Here is a 25,583-nt window from a genome sequence, read left to right as displayed (position 1 = left end):
ACCTTCAAATAAAATATAAAAAGGGATAAAGATGTAGCTCATGCAAAGTCCCTAGTTTCAATCTCTAGTAATGTGAAAATAAATGAATCAATGAATTAATTAAAAGAGGGAAGTATGGATGAAATGCCAAAATGTACAAGAAAATTTAATTCCTTATATATAGGCATAAACACTGCACAACCCACCATATTTATAGTGGGAAATATTAATATATCTGTCCGTTTTCCTGTTTTTGCAAAATTTATTCCTAGGTGCATTTCCTCCTTCTGCTATTTATGCACGGAAAGACTTGCTACAACGATCGACCCATATTGCTACCAAGACTTTCCAAGCTCTTCGTATATTTGTGAACAATGAGCTCAATGAACTCTACACAGGACTTAGGACAGCTCAGAAATTTCTGAGACCTGGTGGTCGCCTTGTTGCTATCTCCTTTCACTCATTAGAGGATCGCATCGTCAAGAGATTTTTGCTTGGGATAAGCATGATGGAAAAGTTTAACCAAAGTGTCAGACAGAAGATGGTGCAAACCTGGGGTTCAGATCATGAAAACAAAGGTGGAATTGCTGTAAAAGCTCCTTTAATGTGGGAAATGATACACAAGAAGGTACTTACCCCCAAAGATCAGGACATACACGATAACCCCAGAGCACGGTCAGCCAAGCTGAGAGCAGCTATCAAATTGTGAGAAACTTAACATAATATGATCATCACATTTTCCTTCAGTAATATTCCTGAACACCATAATATAAAGTGTGGGACAGTGTGGAAATTGATGGTATCTAGTATTATTTTTTTCTCAGAAAAAAATTGTAAGAAAACTTAGCATGACAGTAGATTTCAAGTGGGAAGCAGCAGCATCTCCAGACTGGGAAAATTCATTTGTCTTTGTATAATATTTGACTTTTGAGACACAATCTTTACCCAGTAAGTAAATAATAAAGAATTATATTTTGTATTTATCTAAATATGTAAACTCAGGTTGTCAAAGATGAAGAAATTATAACCATATCTGCATGCCCTAAATTCTGAATTTAGATGTTTACATTTGCAAGACTTTCTATGGCTCAAAAACTTAGTGATGGTCATGAAATGAATTTTAATTTCCCTAGTTGTGAATAATTAATTGGTACAAATTTCTCAAATACAGGTGTTTTACAAATTTTACTTTCCAAATATCATTTTAAAATGCATTATACTGATGGATTTCACTGTTGAAATTATAGTTCCTTATTTTACTGGGATTTTTCATTATGAAATGAGCTAATTTTTTATGTATCACAAAGTAAAAAAATGTAGAATTACCCTAACAGCCATCATAGAGAATTGTTTTATGGAACTTACATTTAATGTCAATTGTGTCTATTTTAATAACAACTCAGAAAACCTTTAGTAAATAATATAATCTCTTGTTTGAATCCTGCATTTTTAATTGAACTATTCAAAAGAATTCAGAGCCTATTTGAAGTAGAAAACTATCTGATTTATTCAGTATATTAAAATTAATGTTCCTTTCATGTTTTTACTTAAGTATAGTAGCTGTAATCAAGAGAAAATCCTTATTCAGGATAAATCTCCTTGGTAGAGAACTCTTTAAAAAATTGATGACATTGATTCATAATTCCAGTGCTAATTTTTTATATGTAAGTATGCGTTTCCAATTTATTCATTCTTGAGCAAGTACTGAATTTGTCATTAGAGAAACCTAGGTACTTATAGAACACACGGGCCATAGTACCTGTCCTATGGAGCCCACAGTCCTGTGGAGGAGGAGGATATTTTTTCCACAGTCACAAAAACCAGTGTAAAATGGACACAGTGGTAAATGCTGCAAAGAAGTAGCATTCAGAAGTACCAAAATGGTGCATTTGGAGCATCTAATAGGGATCTGATCTATTGAAGGAAACTAAATCTGACAACATAATACTCTTGAATTGCAACTTGAAGGATGGGTAGGGGATAATGGTAGAGCTCATGGGGTGGGGAGGGGACATGGTGATTAAAGACACATGTAAATGAATATTCTCACCAGTAGTTATCCTTGAAATATTATTTGCACTCTTAATTTGCTGCAGGAAAAATTCATATTTTCAATTATGTTGACAAATTGGGAATCCAAGTGAGTAATATATGTGTGTGTGTGTGTATATATATATATATATATATATATATATATATGTAAAATAGATAAGAATTAAATATATGACTTTACCTCAGATTTATTTTACTTGCTCTGTAATATTTAACTTTAATTCCCGAACTTCTTTGGTGCTATTACTTTACAGATTGTATACTTAAGTCTGAACAATCTTGCAGTGAAATCAGAACGAGAAAGACTCCTTTTAAACAGTATGCTCCAAACAGAAAGAAGAGAATCTAATGAGATTAGTCTCCTGACTCCTACCCAAAAACTTTCCTAAGCTTCTCTTCATAGGTATAACATTTTGTGAATGAGAAAGATCCCCTAATTTAAGTTCCCATCTGAGAATCTGATTAGAAAATAACACGGCACACTCATCTTAAACAACGATTCCCCTGTTTCATCATTCTTTTTTATTAGTCCATGTTTGCAGATCAAAATATCTACATTCCTCCTGTGGAGTTGGTCCATGTACATAACACATCTCGGTTCCTCTTTTCACCCCCCATCCAATATAGTTAGTATGGAAACTATTCTCTTTCATGTTAAATGGAAATTCATCATGGGTTGGACGGTGTTGACACCTCTCTGAACTTCAGAATGCAGCGTTCATTGGAAATCCAGTCGTTTCAGGTGTAAGTAGTTAAGCTGAGGCCCGGCTGGAGCAGAGCAGGCCTTTCATCGATAGAACTGGTGTCTGAGAAAAGACAGAGACACAGGGGAGAATGCCTGGCAGGGCAGGAGGCGGACATCGGAGTGAGAAGTCTGCAAGCAAAGGGACATGGAGGATCTTGGGGAGCCCCTGGAAAGAGGAGAGGAGCGTGGAGCAGATGATTCTCCTCAGCGTCTCCAGGAGGAGCCTCCCCTGGTGACTCCCGAACTTGGGATCCTCACCTCTAGAGCACTGAAAGAATACATTCCTACTACTGTAAGCAACCCTGGGTTTCCGGTAATTTTTGACTTCAACTCTAGGAAACTGATACTCTGAGAGATAAAAGTCTTGAGTCATATGCATGAGAAAAAGCCTTCAGTAAACACGAAATTGGTTTCAAAATGTTTTATTGCAAAACTATCTTAACCCTTTTCGGTGACTGGTCTTTTTTGTTGGGCACGCAATACACAAGTGAGTTTTACACAGTTAACTGGAAAAATTCAAACAATACAAATAGAAATTGTTCCTGATTGTTCCAGTGAATATATAGCGCTTTGCTAATGAAATACTTGTGAATCTCTGTGTTGAGCACTTTAATGAGTGATTTTAGCATAGCACCAATGTTATGTAGTACACAGTTCACAGATCTTGGTTCACCAATTTAAAAAATTAAATAAGTCTGCAATTGTTAGTTGCTATTCCTATTTTGATGGTTTGTTTTTGTTTTTGAGACAGGATCTCACTGTGTATTTCAGGCTGGCCTTCAACTCACTGTGTAACCCAGGCTAGCTTCAAACTTGCAGTGCTCCTCTTGCAAGCAGTGCCTTCTGAGTGCTGGGCTTACAGGCGTGTGCCACCATGTCCATTCTGTTTTGTCTTAAAAGTTGGATATTAGTTACTATATTCTCACCGAAGTTTATAGCATTCTTAAGAAATTTTAATCATATCTGTATCTGTTCCATGTAATATACATAATTTATACCTCAATTAACTTTTATTGAAGTATTTATTTATGTATTTATTTTTTGGTACTGGGGATCGTACTCGGGACCTTACGCTTGCAAGGCAAGCGATGGAACCACTGAGCTAAATCCTTGGCTCCATATTGTGTTGTAATCAGTACTTCTAAGAGAATACAGTATGCCAATTAGGTTTTTAAAATTAACTAATATCTCTTAAAATTCACTTGCAAATATTAAAAATTTTTATTTTTTTAGTTTGGCTAGTATGACATATTTCCAGAGGATTTTAAAGAGAATTATTATATCTAATTTTTGTTTTTAAATTATGATTCTGTATTGTGGGCTTTAAGAAAGTAATTTTAATTTCATTTGAAATCTCGTGTGTGTGTGTGTGTGTGTGTGTGTGTGTGTGTGTTTATATTCACTCAGTAAGCACATTGAAAACTATTTAGGAAGCAGTCAAAAAATACCTCTCTCATTTCTTTTTTCATGTTCCTTCTCCTGCCTTTCTCTGTTCACATAGGTAAATAAATGTTTATGTGAACTGAGATGATTGTAATATATGTTTCAACTTTATTCTGCAAAGAAAAATGTTAGGTAATAAAGAAAAATATTAGGTAATATTGGCATGTACTCTGGTGAACCAGACCCTACATACTAGAATCCTTGAAATGGATACTAAAAACTGCTTTTGGTTAAATTTTTGTATTTATTTCAATATAGCTATTTTTATTCTGTTTTTATAATACCACGGTTTTCTAATAGTTTTTTGTGTGAGCAGCATTCTATGTAACAAGAATTAAAATACAAAGGGAATTTTATGAAGTGCTTGATAAATATAAATTTAATGACAGAAATCCTGATCAAAAGTGTACTTTTCTCAGAACTACAATACCATATGTTTAATATCCAATAATGTATAGTGTGTAAAAATCAGCACCATATTCAAAGGATGCTAGATTGCATAACAAACGTAACTATTTTCATATTTTCTCCAATTTCATCTGTTTATAGCTACTATTTTCAGCTAATGTTTGGTAGCATAAAGGGTGATCTACAGAAATGTGAAGACAACATTTAAATATAAATTATTTTAAAAGTCTAGTTAAAGTATAAATTTTCAAGAACACTAAAAATTAATTAGGTTAATAATGCAAGAAACAATGGTTATAGTTAGAATGCCTATTATGAAGTTCTTTGCACTGTACTTTGTTCTCTCGTAATCCTCCCAAATTGTCAGACAAAAAGCAAAGAAATAAAATTGAATACTGTGATATACAAAGTAGAGTATTGTGTTTGATTCTGTTGGATTTCCATACATGCTACATTACTTAGATATTGAACAAATGATCTACCGTTAGCAGTTACCCTCTTACATGATCGTCTATAATGCTTATCTCAAGCAAGAGGACATGAGCAATGATTCTTGTGTAACTGTTTTGATTTCTCAAATGCCATCTCACGCTTTGGCCAGTAATACTTCTCTCCTTTTCCAAGTTGAGCATTTTAGAAAAATCAAGTAATGGGAATCCCAATTCTTTCACAAAGAAAAATATTATCATCCAGCTTTTACAGGTGCTGAACTGAGAAACATTGTAAATAACAATATTGGCTGTTGAGTCCAAAAACCAGGAAGGAGTTTGAATTCTAGCTTTGCCCTGCATATATTAGCTGAATATATGAATTTGGGAGTGCCATTTACACTCTTGAATTCTTGTTTATTTCAGTTGAAAATGAGGTGGTGTTGGTGTTTTCTAATGGACTTACTGTGAATCAAATAGAAGATAAGTGTATGCATGAACTCAGGGTGAAATGAGTTAAAGCACATATGTGAAAAGCACTTAGCACTGTGCTAGACTTAGCAAATAATTATTGGTGCTATTATTTTGCTGGAAAAGGTTTGCTAAAATATAACTTAAATTTCTGGTTACTATGATTAAGGATGTGTATGCTTTATTCTGGAGTTTAAAGTGTAGCCTCAGCATCACTAGCGGCACTTGATTGAATTATGGTCAGTTTTATTATTTGAGTTTTTTAATCTTATTTTTTAACAACATCAGTGTTCGGTACACCTTGACAGGCTACATAAAATGCACAATCTCTTGCTCTTGTGGTGTTTCCATTTGTAGGAAAAGAAGATGAGAGAGAAAAAAAAGTTGTTTGAACTATTTGACCTTCATTTAGATTGGAGAAAGTATCCTCCTACATGTCCATATGAGTAAGTGGGCTGACCTATGTGCTTGTTACCATAGGGTGATCCAACATATGATTTTACAGGGAAAAGGAAATGAGCAAATTGTGAGACATTGGATGAAAAATTGTTAGAAATAGTATGAAAAGTTTGCAACTTCTGTACTCTAAGACTAATAAAAAAGCCTAGGAGAGCAATACAGTTTTATTTCATCAGGTCTTAATTTATTTTGTTTGCTTCCTCCAGTCTTTAGCTGTGAACCTCTCAAAGAATGAAAAAGTTATGTGATCCCAAGGTTTAGTGGTACAGGTAAATATTCTCAATCCAAAAGGAATGAATCAGGGCATCGCTTCTCAGCCTTTTGGCTAAGATCAAGTGTAGGAATGAATCAGGGGATAGAAAAGAATAGGAACAAAATACTAAGAACAACCTGCAAGGCAAACATTAAGTCCTGTAGTTCCATGTCCAGCATCCAGGGCACATGGTGGAGAGATGTAATTTCCAAAGTGCATAGGTAGCCTCAGTCTGTGGACTGCTATGTTGCAGCCCATCTGGCCTTCCTTCCTCTTGGGCTGGCTCTTATGGCCTGCAGCTTTTCTTGGCAGACAGTCTATGTTGCTGGAATCTCCAACTTCCTAGGGTCTTTATTACACCTTCAGTTTTTTTCCCACAGCTTTATGCCCTCTCAGGGACTCATTTCCTGACCTCCCAGGCTTTCCTTTGAAATCTGGGAGGAAGCCTCTGTTACCCCATAACTCTTGTGTTATGCCTGCCAGTAAAAACAACATCATGCAGACAATGACAAGGTCTGCTGTCAATAGGAGCAGTAGCCAGGGCCTCTCGAACTATGGCTACAGTGATCTATGAGTACCTAGATGGCTGAGAAGATTGAAATGAATCCCTGGGAACCAAACTCCTGGGAAGTCTTTCTTGAGCAGGAATCCAGGGACTCTTCCTAAATGAAAGGCGAATACTTTTGTACCCTTGAGCCAAAAATGGTTGAGGTCTTGCTGATTTCTGATATGGTATGTCCTGAAGGCATCTTCCTTCTTGTCTTGGTGCAAAGTACATATGTGTGTGTGGGTGTGGGTGTGTGTGTGTGTTTTAATGATGCTAATCTCTTCAGCAACCATACCTCCTTTGGCTCTAACCTTACATATTATTTCTTTTGGGCCAAAATTAGTTTTTCAAATTTTTTCTACTTTTCTTTTTTGCCCCCAATTCTTACTATAAATCTGGCTTAGATCATGCAGCAGTACTCATGCCACTTCCTGAGTGTTTCACTGTCTTTTAATTTCCTCCACCACATCAATTAGTCTGCTGCTTTTTGTATGAAATCTTAGGACATGAGCAAAATGATGACAGGTTTTTGCCAGAATGTAAAATGCATGGCCTCTAGTCCTTTTCCTAATGCACCTCTTATTTCCATCTGAAAACTCTTCAAACTGGTTACTGCGGACCCTGACAGAGGATCCTGATCTCCTGCTTGGTGCACCAATGTAAGGGAAGAAGAAAAACTCAGAGACAGAATCACAATGAAATAGGGAACTGGGATGGTCAAAGCTGAGTAAGCAAAGACCCTGAATAGCCAGAACTGCTGATATTTATTGGTGACACAATCATTTGTCAAGTTGGGCTGAGGGGGATGTGTGTGGATGCTAGGGATCAGTCGTTGATGCAGGCAAGGCTTGTAAAAGAAGAGACAATACATTCTTGTGTTAGGAACAGAACAGAACAGATATAGGTTGTGTTTTCAGTTAAGAAGTTTTAAATTTTTGGAACAGAATTTGGATATGAGTCATTCTGACTTTCGTTGCCGTGTTGTCTCATATCAAGCCCCACAGCTTCATGGGCCATTTCTCTGCCTCTGCCATGGCCGTTGGTAGTGGGGGATGATATTGACCCATGTGCCATCCACAATGCTCCTATGAGTCATGTAGGCTTCAGTCAAACTCACTTCTTAAAATAAGCCAATTGTGAGGTTAACTCTTTACAGCCTGCACTGTTTACAGCCTGCTTTGGGTATAATCAACAGGTCAGTCTCCTGTATCTGGCCTTTACTATCTCAATTTCTATCAGTAATTTGGTCTTCTGAGTTCCCACCAGAATTACCTACCAATCTGCTTACAATATTCTAGGGCTCTAGCCAGCTTTTCCAAATTCCTACCACAAGCCACTTTCAGAAGCTTCTGAACCACATGATCAAGTACAGTCACATCAACAACCTCACTTCTCCAGCACCCATTTTCTTTGTTAGCCTTCTCACCACTGAGACACAATACATGACACTCCCAGCTTAAAGGAGAAGAGGATTAATTTGACTCACTGGTCAGGAGGTTTAGTGTATGGTCAGATGGCTTCAAGGCAAAAACATCAAGAGGAAGGATGTGGTAGAGCAAAGATGCTTAGTTTATGGCAGCCAGGAAGCACAGTAGGGGAATAGTATAAGAGAGGAAGGGCAAGGGACTAGATTTACCCATGGTCAGGCCACTTTTGACCCATCCAGACACACCCAAAAGTATGCTTTGCTAATCTGGTAGGTGTTTTAATCCAGTCAATTTGACATATCACAAAATGGAATGTCCACAACATGGAAACTGAAGCCAAATGGACCTTGAAGAAATTGAAGCTCTTTCACACCATCTTCCTCCTGAAAACTGAATTAAATTGATCCTGGATGCTAGTCTGTAACTGCCTGTCAAGAACTACTTTAAATCTTCGAGGAAAAAAAAAAATAGTTCTTAAATCATTCCTGTAATTGTTCATATTAAGTGCTATAACTTAGAAAATTACCATTCATAAAGAGTTCAGACATGATTTTTTAAAATAGAAAAGAAATACAGGTAGAACAAAAATACTCATAGGTGATTCAGACCAGGGCTGTAATTATCTTCAAGGAAATTAAAAAAGTTAAAACCTATAATAAGTAGACAAGGAGTTCTAAAACAAGAATATAGTACTCAAGAACTCAGTGGGTCAATTTAAGAGAAATTTCTACACAAATAACAAGTAGTGAAGTAGGAAATACTTCAAAAGGAAGTATCTTGAATGAAGGATGAAGTGACAAATGATAGAAAATACAAATAAAAAGATTACAAGAGACATAGGAGTTACAATAAGTGTAACTCATGGGGAAATCTGAAAAGGAGAGAAGACAAAACAATTAAAAAAAAATATATATATATATACTAGAATCATATTTGTAGAGGAAATGTATGAGAAATTCCTAAAAACTAATGAAAGACAAAGCTACAGATCCAAGAAGCCCTGAAAATTTCCAGAAACAGACACAAAAACATGGAAATCAAAGTCAGACAGAAACAAATAAATAAATATGAGGAGGAGGAAAAGAAAAAAAAATAAATTGGTATAGATGTAGAACTAAGTTTAAGCCATTCTGGGAATTTTGGTTACAAACAGACTCCGAACATGTCAATATAAAATTATCAAAACTCACCAAAATTATGAAGGTAAGGAACAGAAGATAGAGAAATATATATTTAGTAATTCTGTTTTTAAAAAGCAAGGAATCAATACTATCAATGGGAAAGATAATTTCTTTTAAAAATGGTTCCAATCTTTTTTATATTATATATATTAAATTCTATTTCATAATTTTTGTAATCTAAGAGTTTTCTGTAAAAATTCAGAAGTTCTTCACTCTTCAATTTCTTTTCAGGTAAATTCAAATAAAAGTAAAAGTTACACTTAGGTTCAGAATATACTATGGAATGTAATGTGCCATTTTCCTAAATTTTTTCTGCTCTATTTATTCTTCTGTCCCTATTGATATATGAAAGATAGTCTTTGTTAATGATGCTTAATTCCAGGTGCAGGTATTTGTGGAGTATTTAGTCCCTCTTCCTTGAAGATGTCTGTGTTAAATTGTGTTTATAAAGGACATATATCTATTCTACAAAAAACAGTATGGTTTTGTTAGTATTATTATTTTGAAAGAATGCAGGTTTTGGAATGAGGTCCAATGTGTATTTAAATCTTGGCAGATACTGAGTAGCAGTGTCCCCTTAGAAAGTTTAAACTCAGTTTATTCATCTCAAAAATGAAGACATTAATACTTCTGTTATATCAGGAAATGGTATTAAACATCAGTATGTACTATATATTAAAACATGTGATGTAGCAATACAGAAAGTAATCAGTATTTTTTTATTGTTACTTTTATTTTAGTCCCAGCTGTCTTAATTTGTCACATAAGCCAACACAGGATATGTCTCTGCTTGCTGACTCCTAAAAGGTGGAATTACTAGATGAACCTTGGTACCCTGCACTTCCCCTGGAGCTCATCTCCATCTGCATTGCACCTTCTTTGCAGTCTGCCTGCTATTTCTTGGCCTCTTTTGCCCACAAATCTCTTGATTCATTCTTGTCACAGGTAATTGTTTCAGGACTGGACTCTAGTGGTTTAGGCTAAACTTGCCTACAGGGGGCTGACCCAATCTGGGCCTATCCTTTCTTTAAAAAAAAAAAAAAAATTGATGTGGAAAGCAGATCTCTCGGACCCACTTCAGTATCTGAAAGATGTAAAACATAAAACCCTCCGGAACACGTTCTCACTGTGTAAGAAGTGGTGCGTGCACTGAGGAGAGAATGGCTGGAAGGGGAGAAGTCTTCCTGGGGCTGTCACATCTGTTAGCCCAGTTGTTTCTGAGCCCCAGGTGTATCCATCTCCTCCCCATGATTTGGGGGTGCAGAGTGAGTTTCTGTTATATGTATTCCAATCACTGACAGATTTAGATTAGATGATTTTAAGGCTTTTTTAACCTGAAGGATAAAGAATTTTCAAAAGTACCTTTATTAACTTGACTTGTTAAATGATTCACTTATGTGGGATTTTTCATGATCTTAATAAACTTTTGCAAAATTGTTTCACATGTAAAGTTGAACAATTTACATCCCAGTCCTATGCGATTAAATATGCTCTTCAACTTATCTAGATGTGACATAAATTTGTCATTAGTCTTGCTAACCACATTTGATAATGTACTTCTGAAAGAGACAGTCTAACTCACAAAACTTTCATTTAAATGATGATAAATATCTTACATTCTACATAGGACTGATTTGGAAAGAAAGAGAAAATATGTCCTTATTTACTATTCTGCTTTTTCTCTTTTGAATAGCATCATACCTACCTCTAACTCTTTGAAAATCATTGTTTACACAGAAACCCTTTGAATGATGAAGAAAACCACCTTTAAGAGCAGCCATATATACATATATATATATATGAAACTATATCTATCTATCTATCTATCTATCTATCTATCTATCTATCTCCTTTCTATGGTAGGATGGTGTGTCAGTAAGAAGGCAAATGCATAAAATCCTAGAGTGAATGTGGAACCTACCTAGTTATTCTAAAATCTATCATTATTTCTTTGAAGAAATTCAATATTTACCTTACAACTAGAGAATAAACAGCAGCAGCAGCAGCTGCTAGGGAAAGCTATTGAATTTCAGAATCTCTGAAATGTCACAAAAACCCATTTAATTTTCAGACATTTTTTTTAAAGTATCTAATATTTCCTCATGACTCCCAGATCTACACCTGCTTATATTCTCTAACTTAAAAGTTTATTTCTACCAGGAGACATATTGCTATTCTTCCTATCTTACAATCTTCCCTTTCCTGTGAACAGTAAACGATGCCTATGTACATATCCTTCTTAACAGTTTTGATTGGTCAACCTTTCTTCAGGTCAGGGAGATTTATGAACATCAGACAGGATCATGTGCTAAATCTGGTTGACAATCTAGAAATCTACAGCTCTAGCTTTAAATCCAGCCCCTCACTAAACTGTAATCTTTAAAGCTGTATTTGGTCATAGATAAACTTTTATTTTCAGATGTAAACAAATCAGGCAGCAGTCATTAAGTTATCGTTTTATTCTACATCTGTTAGGTGGCTGTTTAGTAGGCATTGAGAGTGAGTGAGAAGAAAGTGTGTTCATTCGTGAAAAGCCACATTTTAGTGTAGTGAGATGAATACATACATTTTAAGACGTTAGAACATAATAGTAAATTCAGTGATAGAGACTAAAGTACAGTGGGGGCCCCAAGGAATGATGAAATGAAGTTTCTTTCCAAGCATAAGTGAATTTTATAACATAATGTCATAACACAATTATAACATAAGCTACATGAGTTTTGTATAGCTTGGTTTCTTGGGACATAAGCAGTCGTCAGTGTCAGATTACATTCCCACCACTGGTGGTCCTCCCAGCTTACACTCACTGTTTGTTGTTGTGCATGCATACCGGTGTGCTTGGCCTTCCATGGCTTATGTGCTCAGAATGCTGTCTGCAGATTGAGCTGTTGGCCTGAATTCCATTTCCACAGCATGGAAACGCAAATGTTCACATTATAAGGGTACTAATTTTCATGGCATGGGTGACCATCTAACCATAATTATGAAATAACCTGTCTGAATGAGCCATTTCTTCCTAGAATTAAGGTTCTTAGTATTTTTGAAGCCAGGGTCCCCTGTAAACAAAGCTAATCAAAGTTACTGCCTTTTAAAGGAAAAAGCACATATTTTGTATATAGTATCAAGGGGGCTATGAAAACCCATTGGATCTATCCTGGGCTCTACCCTGTGACTCCTGTACTACAGAAACATTTCTCAATTCATGTCACCTACCTAGATGTGACCCTATGATGACTCAGAGGATAAAGGACAAGGATTTTTACCTTTTAACATTATCTAGTCCTATCTACATGGGCGCCTCAAGCTCCATTCACTGATTAGAGAACTCTAGTATCATTTACCTTGTCAATGTTCTGGGAAGGTCAGCATTGCTCCAAACAGTTTCATGCTAGGCACCAAAAAACAAAAAGACCAATTAAATTATTGCTGAGGAGTAAAGAGATTGAATGTTCTAGACTCACCCTGTCAATAGAAATATAATGCGAGCCAGAAATTTGAGCCATGTTGTAACTTAAAATTTTTGAGAAGTCATTTTGAGCAAAGGAAAATGAAACAAAAAATTAATATTATAGCTGTAAACTAATGTATTCAAAGCTGTTATTTCAGTATGCAATCAATATAAAACCAAGAGATTTTGTGGGGTTTTTGTTCTGAGGCTTCAAACTCTGGTATTTTAGAGCACTTCTCAATTTTTCCTGGTTTCATTTAAGAATTCAAGTGCTACAGGTTCATGTGGTTTTGTTATGCCCATGGTCACTTTTTCACATTTTTAAGAAATTCCTTTTGCTACAGTAAGCATCTGACAATACATGAATAAGCAGTGTCTCCTTTCTAACTTAAGAAAGCCACATATAGTTCTGGGAAACAATTCCAGCTTGAAGAGAAAGATGGGCAGCATCTTGCTGCATCACACGTGGGAGATGGGATCTGGGTCCATGGAATATGATGCAGTCACCCTGAGACCAGAGGAAGCTGCATCTTCCCATTCTTCCTTGAAGGTCAATGGATGCAGCACAGCTACAAAACCTCCTTACACATAAAATACCCAAACAGATCATGTACCTGCATTCAGTGTCATGGAACCCTATGCTAGCACGCTCGTTAAAATCTGCTTCAGGCTCCCACACCAGGATCGCCCTTCAGATCAGAATGAAAGAAGAGTGTATCTTCTGGCTCCACCAGTGCTTCCTGACCAGAAGGAAATAACCACCGCACATTTGAAGCCCAGGGTGACATTTAGGATGAAAGATAGATACTGAGAGCAAGTGATTATTTAAAAAGAACAGGAAATTCTTCCCTCCCTACTGCCTTAATCACACACACACACACACACACACACACACACACGCACGCACGATTGCTGCGCTGTTCAAATATTGTAGAGCATTTAATGAAATAGTCTTGAACACCAAATACCAAAACTATGGCTCATCTGCAGCAGCTATTTTAAAAATACATCTTTTGCATGATTCCTCAGTCAAGCTATCTCTTGTATGCATTTCATTTTTGGAATAAGTTTTCTTGAAATTGAATGAAAAAAACCTGCCGAATTCTTTTTTTACCCAATTAAGTGCTCTGTTGTGTTTTTAAATGGCATCATTCGGTAGAGACACATCATCCTTTGAGGAAAGGGCACATTGTTAAGTTTTTTTACAAAGCCATACTGAGCATTTTGAATATTTTTCTCAGAGTTAAAATCTCAATGCTAGCAGTTAATAAATGTTAATAAGATTTTTTAAGCAGTGAGTACAATATTAGAGTATTAATTGCATTGCTCACTGAAAAAATGCAGTGAGTCATATTTTATAGTTATTTCTCATGCAATTTGGAGAACTGAAAAGAATAAGCACTTGATGAAGAAAAAGGGGACTCTAAATCTGAAAAAATGAGTCTAGAAAGATCATTTCCTTTCTTTAATAGAGTTTAGAAGAATTGTAATTAAGAACTGACTAAAGCAACTTGAATTTATGTTATAGATTAATAATCTTTTGAACTCAACAGAATCTCAACAGAATCAGTTGATATCAACTGTTTCCAAGCTTTTCAAAATTGAAAATGCTTTGGCCATTCTTCACTACTAGTTTCTCTCATCAACATGAATCCAGAGACGAAAGAGAAAAAAGTGTATTCTACTAAATAAAAATAAAATGTATTTCCCTTTTTTATTAAAAGTGTATTCAGTTACTAAGCATCTTCTATTTGTTCAATACACAGCTTGTGAACCAAAACTCCAGGGAAAAGACAGTTATTAGATTAGCACCCACAGTTGGACAAAAGACTAAAACCAGGAGACTTAACCACATTAGGAAGGTCAAGGTAATTGGTAGGCTCTCCGGGGTTCAGTTTCCATATTATTATAGATTGACGAATGTGGTCACAACTCAGCTAGAGCAACTAAAAGAAAATTGATAAAATGTAAAGTACTAAATGTTTCAGTTTAGGCTCCTTCACACCTCTCCCGGAATTTCCTTCACCTCTTTTGCCAGTGAAATAAATCATCATTATCCAGAGCAGATGTAGGGGTCATGAGAATGCACTTTATTGCCCTCCCATTATCAGGGTCCATGCTGCCACACCATGAAGGCCGTCGCTTGTCTGCCAAGGCCATTCCCAATGGAGTATTTTTTCCCAGTGATTGAGGCGTGTGGTAGAAATACCAAGGCAAGCCCCAGACTCAGGTTTTGACTGAAGGACTCACAAATGACTTTGCCAAGCCTTCTATCCAACCTTCCTTCTCCTCCTTCACTCAGATGTATGTCACAATATCATGGCTTTCTCCACTTCTCCAACATTTTTTCTATGTCCTTTTATACAAGCATTTTGCTTAATGCACTGCATGTGCATTTAATCCTGACATGGCAGTTGCTTCTCAGAGGATCTGCCTTTTCCAACTCCTCCAGAATTTATCATTCACTCTGTCTGTGCTCATAACACTGTGCTAAAGAAGGCAGCAGGAAATAATCCTTCATAACTGGGCCCCAGTTCATGTCCCTGATTACACGTACCACCTGCTGTCTATGTTACCACCTTCTCTGTGTGTCACTACCTTCTCTTCATGTTACAGCTACCCGTAAATTGCTTCCATACCCAGGACTCTTCACTTTTGAAAAAGCTGTCTCCTGTCCCTGTACTTACTTCCTCTTTACTTTATATGACAACTGTTATATTTTACACAAAATCATCTCCTTTCCTGAGCCTTTCCTGACACCACTAAGCAGAATTTGGACAGCGTGCTCCTCTTGCATCCATATTTTACTTACCTTTTCTCGTTTTAATGTTTTTGAAGATAGGCCAATTGTTTTTCCACATATCCTACAATGTGGGTCTGTCTAGTGCTTCCTTGTGGTTATATTTGAGCTATGCAACTATCATACTGTAATAAGTACTGTACTCTTTTCATTGCATCCTATCAAGTTTCACATGATGTCTATTTGTCTCGTTTCTGATGTACTCACCCAGATTACCTAAGATGGTATCCACCAAGGTTCTCTACTTTTTGTTCTCTTTGCAATTAACAAATATTTTATAGGAAGTACTATAAAACTGTGTAAAAATCTCCTTTCTTATACATCTTTTTTTTTTTTTTTGGTACCGGGGATTGAACTTGAGATCTTGCACTTTTGAGGCAGGCACCAGAACCACTGAGCTAAATCCCTGGCCCTAAAAATCTCCTTTCTTACCCTACTTACATCTACTTGTTTCTTGCCTTGATTAATTCTTACTATATTTGTTGACCATCAGTGATTTCCTAAACTGGCATAATTGGAGATTCTGTACTGCAAGGATGAATGCTCTTCTCCCTATTTATTTAACCATTTGTTTATATCCGTGGGGCATCAGTTTAATTGATGGGTTATGGTTTGTGGTGTCATTATTTTAGTGCACTTTTTGGCCAATGGGAGCCCCTTGAAGCTTATTTCTGTATTTTCTTCTTAACTTCTCATCCTTCTTTGGGCAGTCCTTACTTTGTGTTGCAAAGATTTTCCAGGTTCATTATATTCTTTCCCAGCTGCAGTCATGATTCAATATTTCTTTGGGGAGCCCTGGTTCATTTCAGAATTTGAAACCAAGATATGAACATTAGATGCTGATTAGCAATACTCAAGGCCTTTTCAGCAGACAGCTAGGAACCACACTCACATTTATGCCTGTATTTATATTTATCTATGTGTAATGAAAACTATAAAGCCATTCTTTTTAAAAATTTTATTGGTACAATTTAGATATAATGATCACATTCATCATAGGGAATTTGTACCTGTACATGATGTATCTTGATTCCTCTTTTTTTCCCATTCTCCTTCCCTCCCTTCACCTCCTCTTTCTCTCCTTATTTACAAAAGCTCTGTTTCTATTTTATCTCTTCTTTTCTCATTCCCCCCTCCCATTTCCCCTTTCCTTTTGAAAAATTTTTTCCGATTTCACATGTTGGCCCCATTTACATTTTCAGTTTCTCACACCAAAGAGACAATGCAATATTTACACATATGTGTCCAATTTATTTCACTTGAGTATAGCTTCAGGGTGCATCCATTTAGCTATAAATGTCTCATGTTTACCCTTCTTTATGGCTTAGTATTTCATTGTATAAAAACCCACAATTATCCATTCATCAGTTGATGGGCACTTGGGCTGTTTCCAAGTTTTAGCTATTACAAACTGTGCTGCTATAAACATGGGTAGCATATATCACTGATATGATGCTTTTAATTCTTTTGGGAAGATACCCAGCAGGGGAATAGCTGGGTCAAATGGGACTTCTAGTCCTAGTTCTTTGAGGTATTTCCATACTGATTTCCACAGTGGTTGCACCAGTCTACACTCCCACCACCAGCAGAGAAGGGTTCCTTTTTTCCCACAGCCCCACTAGCATTTGTTATTGGTTGATTTCTTTTTTTTTTTTTTTGGTACCGGGGATCGAACTCTTGGCTCTTGGGACCTTGCGCTTTCAAGGCAGGCGCCGGAACCACTGAGCTAAATCCCCAGCCCTTCTAATTTTTTTTTTTTTTGGTACCGGGGATCGAACTCCAGTCCTTGTGTTTGTGAGGCAGGCAGTGGAACCACGGAGCTAAATCTCCAGCCCATTGGTTGATTTCTTGATAGCAGCCATTCTTTCTGGGGTGAGGTGGAATCTCAGCGTTGTTTTTCACCTGGATCTCTTGAATGACCAGTGATGTTGGGAAGAAATACAAATGGCAAATAAATATATGAAGCCATTCTTGTACCTCCAATACTGCCCTGGACTTATTCTAACTTTATTGTTTCCCTACTGTTACTTCTCTTGCCAATAAGGTGAAAGCTGGCTGTCATTTTTCTCAATATATTCTCTGATTTGCTCAGTATCCCTGGGTGTAGTCAATCTTGGGGTGCTATGAGACCCCTACCCTCTTTGCAAAAAGTTTGCCCTGTTGTCAGCCTCCCCTTACACAGGCCTGACCCCCTACCTGGGCCACCTACCTGTCAGGACAGTCTCATGGCTCATTGACACTGGAAGGAGAGACACAGATATATTTTTTTAAGGAAATAAAAGGGGAAGAGACAGAGCTACTAACATGTCTTTATCCTTTTTAATACATATCAACCTGCTTTAAAACAGGAAAGCAGGTGTCAGGTTTAGCATATAGGAATAGTATCTAGAACTTAATACACTATTTTACTTTACTCGTGTATGCACTTAAAGTTACCTGATCTTTTTATTTTCCTAAGATATTGACTGCAGAACATGTACATACTTTAAACTGCTCAGATTTTAGGCATGCAATTCAAGGAGTTCTAACAAATAAGCGGTTCATGAACTCGATTCTTTCCACTAGTCTAATCACAAAATGAGTTGGACAAGAACCAAATCAAAGTCAATGGTTAGGTTCATTGTTAACCCTATAGGGAAAATGTGTACACACTTCCACAGTTGCCCGTACTAATAAATGTCTGGAAGCCAATGGCCACCACTGTGAGCATCTCTTATAAAGATACCTTTGCACAAGCCAAAGGTAACTTGCATTAATCTCATGATGTCTCAATAAACTTAGTATTAAAATATTTATACAAGTTTTTATTTTCCTGATATACACATTTTTTGGCAGACTCTGTCATATATGATAAACTTGAACTGTCTGGAGGGAAAGGATGGAGTTCTGTAGCTCATTTTTTGGCTTGAATCAAATATATAAGATTTTTTAACCCGTAGGAGTTACCTGCCCCTCCCTAATTTCAGTCATTCTGCTCCTCTCACCGTGGCTGAGCTCTGTCCCACCCCAAGGCCTGAGCTCCCCTGCACCACAGCCCATCCTTTCCCTCACCCCAACTTGCACCCCCTTCCCTGAGTACCGTGGGTGAAGGAGGCCGTGCTGAGCTGAGGCTCCGGAGGGGACACAGCCGGGCACCCCGACAGCAACAGAGCTGATGGCTGGCCCCGCGGTTTAGTTTTCACAGCAAGAGGCCCCACAGTCGGAGTGATCACAGCAAATACCTATGCATAGGATCGCGGCCTGTTGCAGTGTCAGATGAGGAGTAGTGTGGGGAAGCAGGAGAAAAGGTTAAAGAGACCGAGAGGGTCTCAAACTTTTGGCAGGAATGAGTAGGAAGCAGAGGGTTTTGAGCAATGAAACAACACTGCTATGAAACCAAGATTTAGGCTGAATTCATCACACAGCTATACCCAGCTCATCTTCTGAGACGCCCCCCACCGAAAGGTTGCTACAGTTCTCCGGACGCAAGGTGATGTGGGGCCTAAAGGGGAGGAGCCCCAGAAGCATCGAGTGTAGTGACCAGAGGGGCTCAGGGTGAGCACCAACAAATGCACTCTGCATTTTTACCATGGATGCCTAGGAAAATGCCTTACCTCTTGCCATAGACCCATCTTGAGCAGAAGAGCATTGTTTAACCGTGAGGATATGAATTTTGAGGTCCTAAGAAACATCTAAGTGGAAATCGATGAAAGGGTAGCAGTATATCACCACTTGGAAAGGTCTGCCATCCAATTTTGATCAATGAATCCAATTGATTTTGCTCCAACACAGTTTTATAATGGTTATGTCCACTGGACGAAATGTCAACAGGCCACTTTCTGTTGGTAATAATACAGCACCACAGCCTGGGGGAACTCAGAAAGAAGAGCTGTCTATTTGGGCGCACAGTCCCGGGCCAGCGCTGGGGCTGCAGGTGGTCATGATCTTGTTGCAGGCAAACAGGCAGTGCGTATGCTGTCTTGTGGCCTCTCTCCTTGTTATGTAGCCACTCGTGTCAGACATGGGAGCTCCACCCCTCAGACCTTCCTGACCCTCATCCCCCACAAAGACCACAGTCAGATTCTGTTTCCGACCTCACAGTGAAAATAAACTACAACTTGCGTTTCCGAGGGAACAAAGTGCGTTCAAACTTTAGCGCCCTCCTCTGTCGTGGAAAGGGGTGAGAGACATATTTACACTCGGTGTAAATGAGATGGAGTGTTTACTGGGGTGTAAGAACATTGCCTTGTATGTCAGTGTAATGAAACTCCAAGTGAGACTTCCCTTGTCTTGAAATTGTGGCTGAAGACAGTGGGTAAAAGGCACCTCTATATTTTAACGAGAGGTGTGGTCTGAGCTACGTGGGCTGTGCTATTGGAGCAGGGTCTGAGAGGGAAGCCATCAAGTGAAGTGTGAACACCTGGGACCGGGAAGGCTCTCGGCAGACCTCTAAAGAGCCCCCTAATGCACCCGCAGAACACAGAATGTCCAGGAGCACCCAGGGAAGGTAACGACAGCAACCTCAGTGGATGAGTGACTTCTCCGCTTCCCTCCCCTCCTTTCCCTGGCCCAGGCCAGTGCTACCCAGAAGAGCAGCATGGAAGAAGAGAAGAAGGCGGATGTGGGAGTAGTGAGGAAGCGGGCTTGGTCAGTTTTCCCACTCTTCAGCTGTAGAATTGCTGGGTCATGCCATACAGGGAAGAGAGGAGCTTGAAAGTGAATAGGAGATTGGATGTTGCTGTAGATTTATTTTTGATATTTGAAAGTACTGTTATCCAGAAATGGCTAGAAAAGCTCTGAAATTGGTCAGAGAAGACAGAAGAGAGAGCTGACAGAATAGCTGGAGGGCAGCAGTGGAAGAAAAAATAAAATTGACTTTATTGTATCCTTCTTAGTTCAGCTCATTCAACAAACAGAAGCAAGAAAGGTCAGGGCAGTAAACATCTCTACTCATACAATGACATAAAGCTTAAGAAAAATTGGCAGGTGGTGCTGTAACTGAGCAATATTTTTTCCAAGCTACCAAACTTATTTTTAATTCAGCACTGAACTTCTAATTCCTTCGTGTATGCTTAGAGTATATCAAAGTGTGCTCCAACCGAAACAGCACTGAGAGCCCCTGTGGAAGGAGCCAGGAGACATGGGCTTGGGACGGAGCGAGGTGCTGGAGCTGAGCAGTTTCACAAGCCATCAGCACAGAAGTGCCCGAGATGACTCTGTGACCCCGGCCCTGGTCTATCCCAAAGTGCTTCCTGCCAGTCTGAAGCAACAAGGCTCCACGTAGCCTCCGCCTTGTGTTAACTGCTTTCGACTGTCACCCTCAGATAGAAATACCTATATAATTTCATCTCCAGTTTACTGTGATAGGGGAGCCTCTTTTGAAAGACTTCGCAAAAAATGTTTTCCACAGATTTTGGGTTTCTAGGTCTTGTGGATTCAAGTACCTGGAACAAAAATTCCATTCAGAACATACCATTTGTGTGGCAATTTGAAGCTACTTTGTACTTTAACAGCATCTCTGTGCCTTAATCACTTTCTTGTTGCTAGGGCATAACATCCAACTTTGGTTCATGGTACAGCCCATGGTCGGCTGGCTCCAAGGCAGAGCACGTGGCAAAAGGTGCAGCAGGGTAAGAGTTGCTCACATCATGGTGGCCAGGAAGCAGAGAGAGAGAGAGAAGCCGGGACCTGGGAAGGGAGATAATTCCTTCCAGGTCACCCTCCCTGTGACCACCTCTTCTGAGCAGACCAAAGTCAGCCATGTGACTCCTATGATTCACTCATCTTCCAAAAGCCCACCTATGAGCACAGGAGCCCTGTGGTGGACATTCTCCATCCAAATCATAATGCTGTGCAGGGCCAGGCCCTTCTGATCTTTGGCTCCACTGTTAGGTTGATTAAATCCCAGAACTTGGTTTTTCATTCCCAGAAAATACAGTAATACCTAAGAGGCTTGTGCAAGGATGAAGTGAAAGAGTGCATATTATGGCCTGCAGGTACCCCATGACTTGGACTCTACATGTGTTTCCATCTTTATCTCTTGGTTTTTACAGCTCATCCACCTATAAGCCACAATTTGTCATCTGCAAATGAGTCACGAATCCAGCTGGCATTCTGGCTGACCTAAAACGTGCCCCTAGGAAGGAGAGGCATCATCTGACATGGCCAGAGGTATGCTGACCCACAGGCTCAGTGCTCCAGGGACCTGGACACCTACAGCGCCATGCTTGGGCTGGACTCTACAGAACCAGAACCTCACGGCTGCTAATGACATCCTGGCTTAGTACACACAGAGAAGTTCTTCTCATTTTCTTTCCTGCTCCTGGTAGGCAGAACATTTGATTTTAGCTTTGGAAGGGCTGTGTCACTTATAGAGCTGATAGACTGGGAGGACCCCAGACTTTGGATTTACATATGTTTCTTTTGCTTTAGCACTTTACAAATTCAATGACAGATGTCACTTCATCTGAGTGTCAGTATCATCCTTGACTAATGGAGAAGGTATTACAAAATTGGATAGCTTTGAGGACTCAATAAGATGGTGTGAATGTGTTTGACACATAACTATCTCCTTCCTCTGTCTTTTTCTTCCTTTTCCATCTAGTTTACAAAAAACAGAAAGTCTCTCTCTGGTTACTAGGAGAAACAACATTGGGTAGTGGCCAGAAACTGGCCTCAACTATGTCACCTTGTGTTTCCAACTGAGATTTCCCTGTCCTGATTTATAGACTTGAGCAAGGCACTCAAACCTATGGTGGTATTAACTGCATTCCTCATTTAGGAGTCTGGGTCTCGAAATTATGAAACTGTCCCACATTCACAATGGAGAAACCAAGAATTGGCATCATTGTAGGTGGAAAATACATCAGGGATTTTAAAAAGTGTAAATTTAACTTAAGACAGCTGCTTAAAAATACTTGAAGAAAGAAGAATCCTATTGTCAGGAGCACATAGTGTTGATGTCTGGAATTGTTTTTCTGCATTTTTCACTAGTCAGACACTATGTAGAATCTTATGTTCAGTTCTAGAAGTCTTCAGTAAAAAAATTGTTGGAAGCCCAGACACAAATGTCATTCATCAGAGGGCAAAAGAATGGAGAGAAGGCCATAAATCTCTATGGTAGAAACACTTAGGGATGTTAATCCAGACAGAGGCCAGAGTACAGTGGGTCATTATATCCATCTTTAAGTAAGGTAATGGATCGTGTAACTTACAAAGGACTCAAACCAGCTTGATTCTAATTTCTCCTTCGGATAAAACTAGGAGCAATGAGTAGAAACTATACAGGGGGGAATTAAAATTCATGTTAAGAGGAAAAACTAGAAATTCACTCTTTGAAATGCAGAATTATCCATCAATGAAATGAACACATTCATGAAGCAGTGACACCCCGACCTCCATCCCAGAGTGGAACTCATTAGTGGGGACAACTGTGTGTGGTATTCTGATATTGAGCATTTGGAGCTTAGAAAATATATAGATAGAAAATGTCTGTGGGAGCCTGTAAGAGGATTCTGTATCACTCAAGGCTCCCTGTAAAACAATATCAGGGAGATAGTGAAGCTAAATTGAAGCTGTATGCTTTTAAAATCTATATTCCAATATGAATTATCTAAATAACATTATGCCACAACAAGTCAGCAGAAGAGGACGCTCCTGCCCTTGTTCCTCCGCAGAGACACTGACAATATGTGATCCAAACAGCCTTTATGAGAACTCCAGAAACCAGTTAAGAAGTCACAGTCCCCCAAAACAAGCATAAAGCCAAGGCCAGCTATGTTGAAATAGGCAATGAAAGCCACATTACCTGTAAGAGCCCTCACCCTCCCCAAGCTGGCATAACTCCTTGTGATCAGGAGAAAATGTCAGTCATGGCTTCTCTCCCAGGAGAGAAAGAGCAGGCAGAAAGGTGTCCTCGTTTGCTGGCTCTGCGGCACTGTGCAGGGCTGCTTTCTGGCTCGTCTGACCCAGAGTGTTGACAGCGTCTTGGCATAGTTTAGATGTCTGAGGGCAATGAGAGAAAAAAGAGCGTGGGAGCTTCTTGCATTATCTGAGACCCTGAAGTACACAGACAGAAACCAGAGAGGAGACTTTATGAAGTCTAGGAAAAGAAACCAGCAAACATCTCAGATTGGGAAAATACATACGTAAGCCAGAGAAGGCATATGCGCAGAAGATGGGTGAGATGTTCTCAGAATCCAGCCAGACTGATTGGACAAGATCCTGCTCTGTACAGAGCCACTGTGAAGAATCAGAGAGGCATCTGTTTTTCCAATGCCAAGATTCCAACACAAACATAACAGAGCGTACAAAGAAACAGGAAAACACGGACCACTCAAAGACACAAAACAAATACAGCGCTACCGTGGTGCATGCACTTGATTCTTTTCATGATTCTGGTTGCAAACTGAAATAGACAAGAACCGAATCAAATTCAATGGTTAGGTTCAATGTTGAGCTTATGGGGAAATTTGATTCCGTTCTCATCCAGTTCAATTTGTGATCAGAATTGTGAAAAGAATTAAGTTCATGAACCGAGGTACCACTATATCCCAAAATAGTGTTATGATTTGGGTCTAGATGTCCCCCCAAAGCCTCATGTGGTCATAGACTAGAGTGTGTGAAGCTGGAATTGATTCATGATGCAATGCTAGAGTCAAGGTCCCTAGGACGAAGGGTGTGAGTGCTGCCTGCCCTATGTAGTCTGAATGAGATAAAAGGACCAGGGAGACGCTATTAACTCTCTTGTTATCTTTGCTGCCTTGTGTGGACATGTTGTATCTGCTCTGCCATGGCTGTTCGTCATCCCTGCCTTGGAGTTGGCTGATTATGGACTGAAAGCTCTATGAACTGTAAGCCAAATAAACCCCTTCCCCTTTAACTTTGGGTGTCTGATATTTTGTCTCAGCAATGAGAGAAAAGTAACTAACACACGGAGAAACAAGAAATCTATGTATTACTTGAAAAAATAAAAATAAACATCTTAATGAAACTCAGCTATAAAAGAACACAGAAAGTTAAATGAAATTAGGAAAATGATGAATGAATGAAATAAGACTATTGACCACAAAATTACAAAAAAAGAACCAAACAGAAAGTCTTGAGCTGCTGACCACAAAAACTGAATTGAAAGATTCACTAGAGAGCTTCAGTAAAAGACTTCATCAAGAGGAAGAAGGAGACAGTATACTCAACCATGGCTCCTTTGAAGTCATAAAAATAGAGCAACAACAATAAAAAAAATGGAAAAGAAAATTGCAAATCCTAAGGGACTTAAGGAATCCAACTCAGAACATCAGTGTGTGAATTATGGAATGTCTAAATGGAGAAGAAAGAGAAATAGTAGGGAGCTTAGTTCAAGAAATAACGATTGGCAGGTTTCCAAGTCTGAGCCAGGAAATAGATGCCCAACAAGGATAAATCTAAAAACCACACCAAGACACATTATAATCAAACTGTCAAAAGCCAAAGACAAGGAAAATATTGAAAGCAGAAAGGGAAAAGTGACTTGTCACATATAAGGGAGTTTCCTTACATTTTTCAGCAGATTTCTCAACAGAAACATTATGGAGTGATATGATATATTCAAAGTGCTAAAAGAAAAAAACCTGCCAACCAAAAATTCTATATCTGGAAACACAGTCTTTAAAAAACGAAAGATACATGAAGATTTTCTTAGCTGAGCAAAAGCTGGTGGAATTCATAAGCACCTGCCATACAAGAAATGCTAAAAAGAGTCCTTGATGTTAAAATTAGAAGGACATTGAACAACAACACCAAAACATCTGAAAATGTAATGTTGTCTGGTAAAGGAAAATATATAGACAAATAAAGAATCCTGTAATGCCTTACTGGTGCTCCATAAATTACTCTTGATTTTGATACAGAATTTAAAATAGAATTGATATAGAATTTAAAATATAAAATTTAAAAACATGTTCATGTCTTTAAAATATAAAAGTA

At 38.4% G+C, this 25,583-nt stretch overlaps 1 protein-coding gene across 2 annotated transcripts in view; it reads left to right on the top strand.

The window, feature by feature from the left end:
* Window positions 1–21,664, top strand: part of Mettl15 (methyltransferase 15, mitochondrial 12S rRNA N4-cytidine) — a 182,985-nt gene extending 161,321 nt beyond the window's left edge. For both annotated transcript variants that reach the window (XM_004851585.4, XM_004851586.4), the window contains exon 6: window positions 252–21,664. In XM_004851585.4, the coding sequence (XP_004851642.1) occupies window positions 252–688 (437 nt within the window). In that variant the 3' untranslated portion in view covers window positions 689–21,664. The remainder of the gene's footprint in view (window positions 1–251) is intronic.
* The last annotated feature ends 3,919 nt before the right edge of the window (window positions 21,665–25,583 follow it).

This window comes from Heterocephalus glaber, unplaced genomic scaffold, assembly GCF_053883595.1.
Source record: "Heterocephalus glaber isolate CG9 unplaced genomic scaffold, H.glaber_assembly_v1.0 deba00001428, whole genome shotgun sequence".
NCBI lineage: Eukaryota > Metazoa > Chordata > Mammalia > Rodentia > Bathyergidae > Heterocephalus > Heterocephalus glaber.
This window is presented reverse-complemented; position numbering and strand designations above follow the sequence as displayed.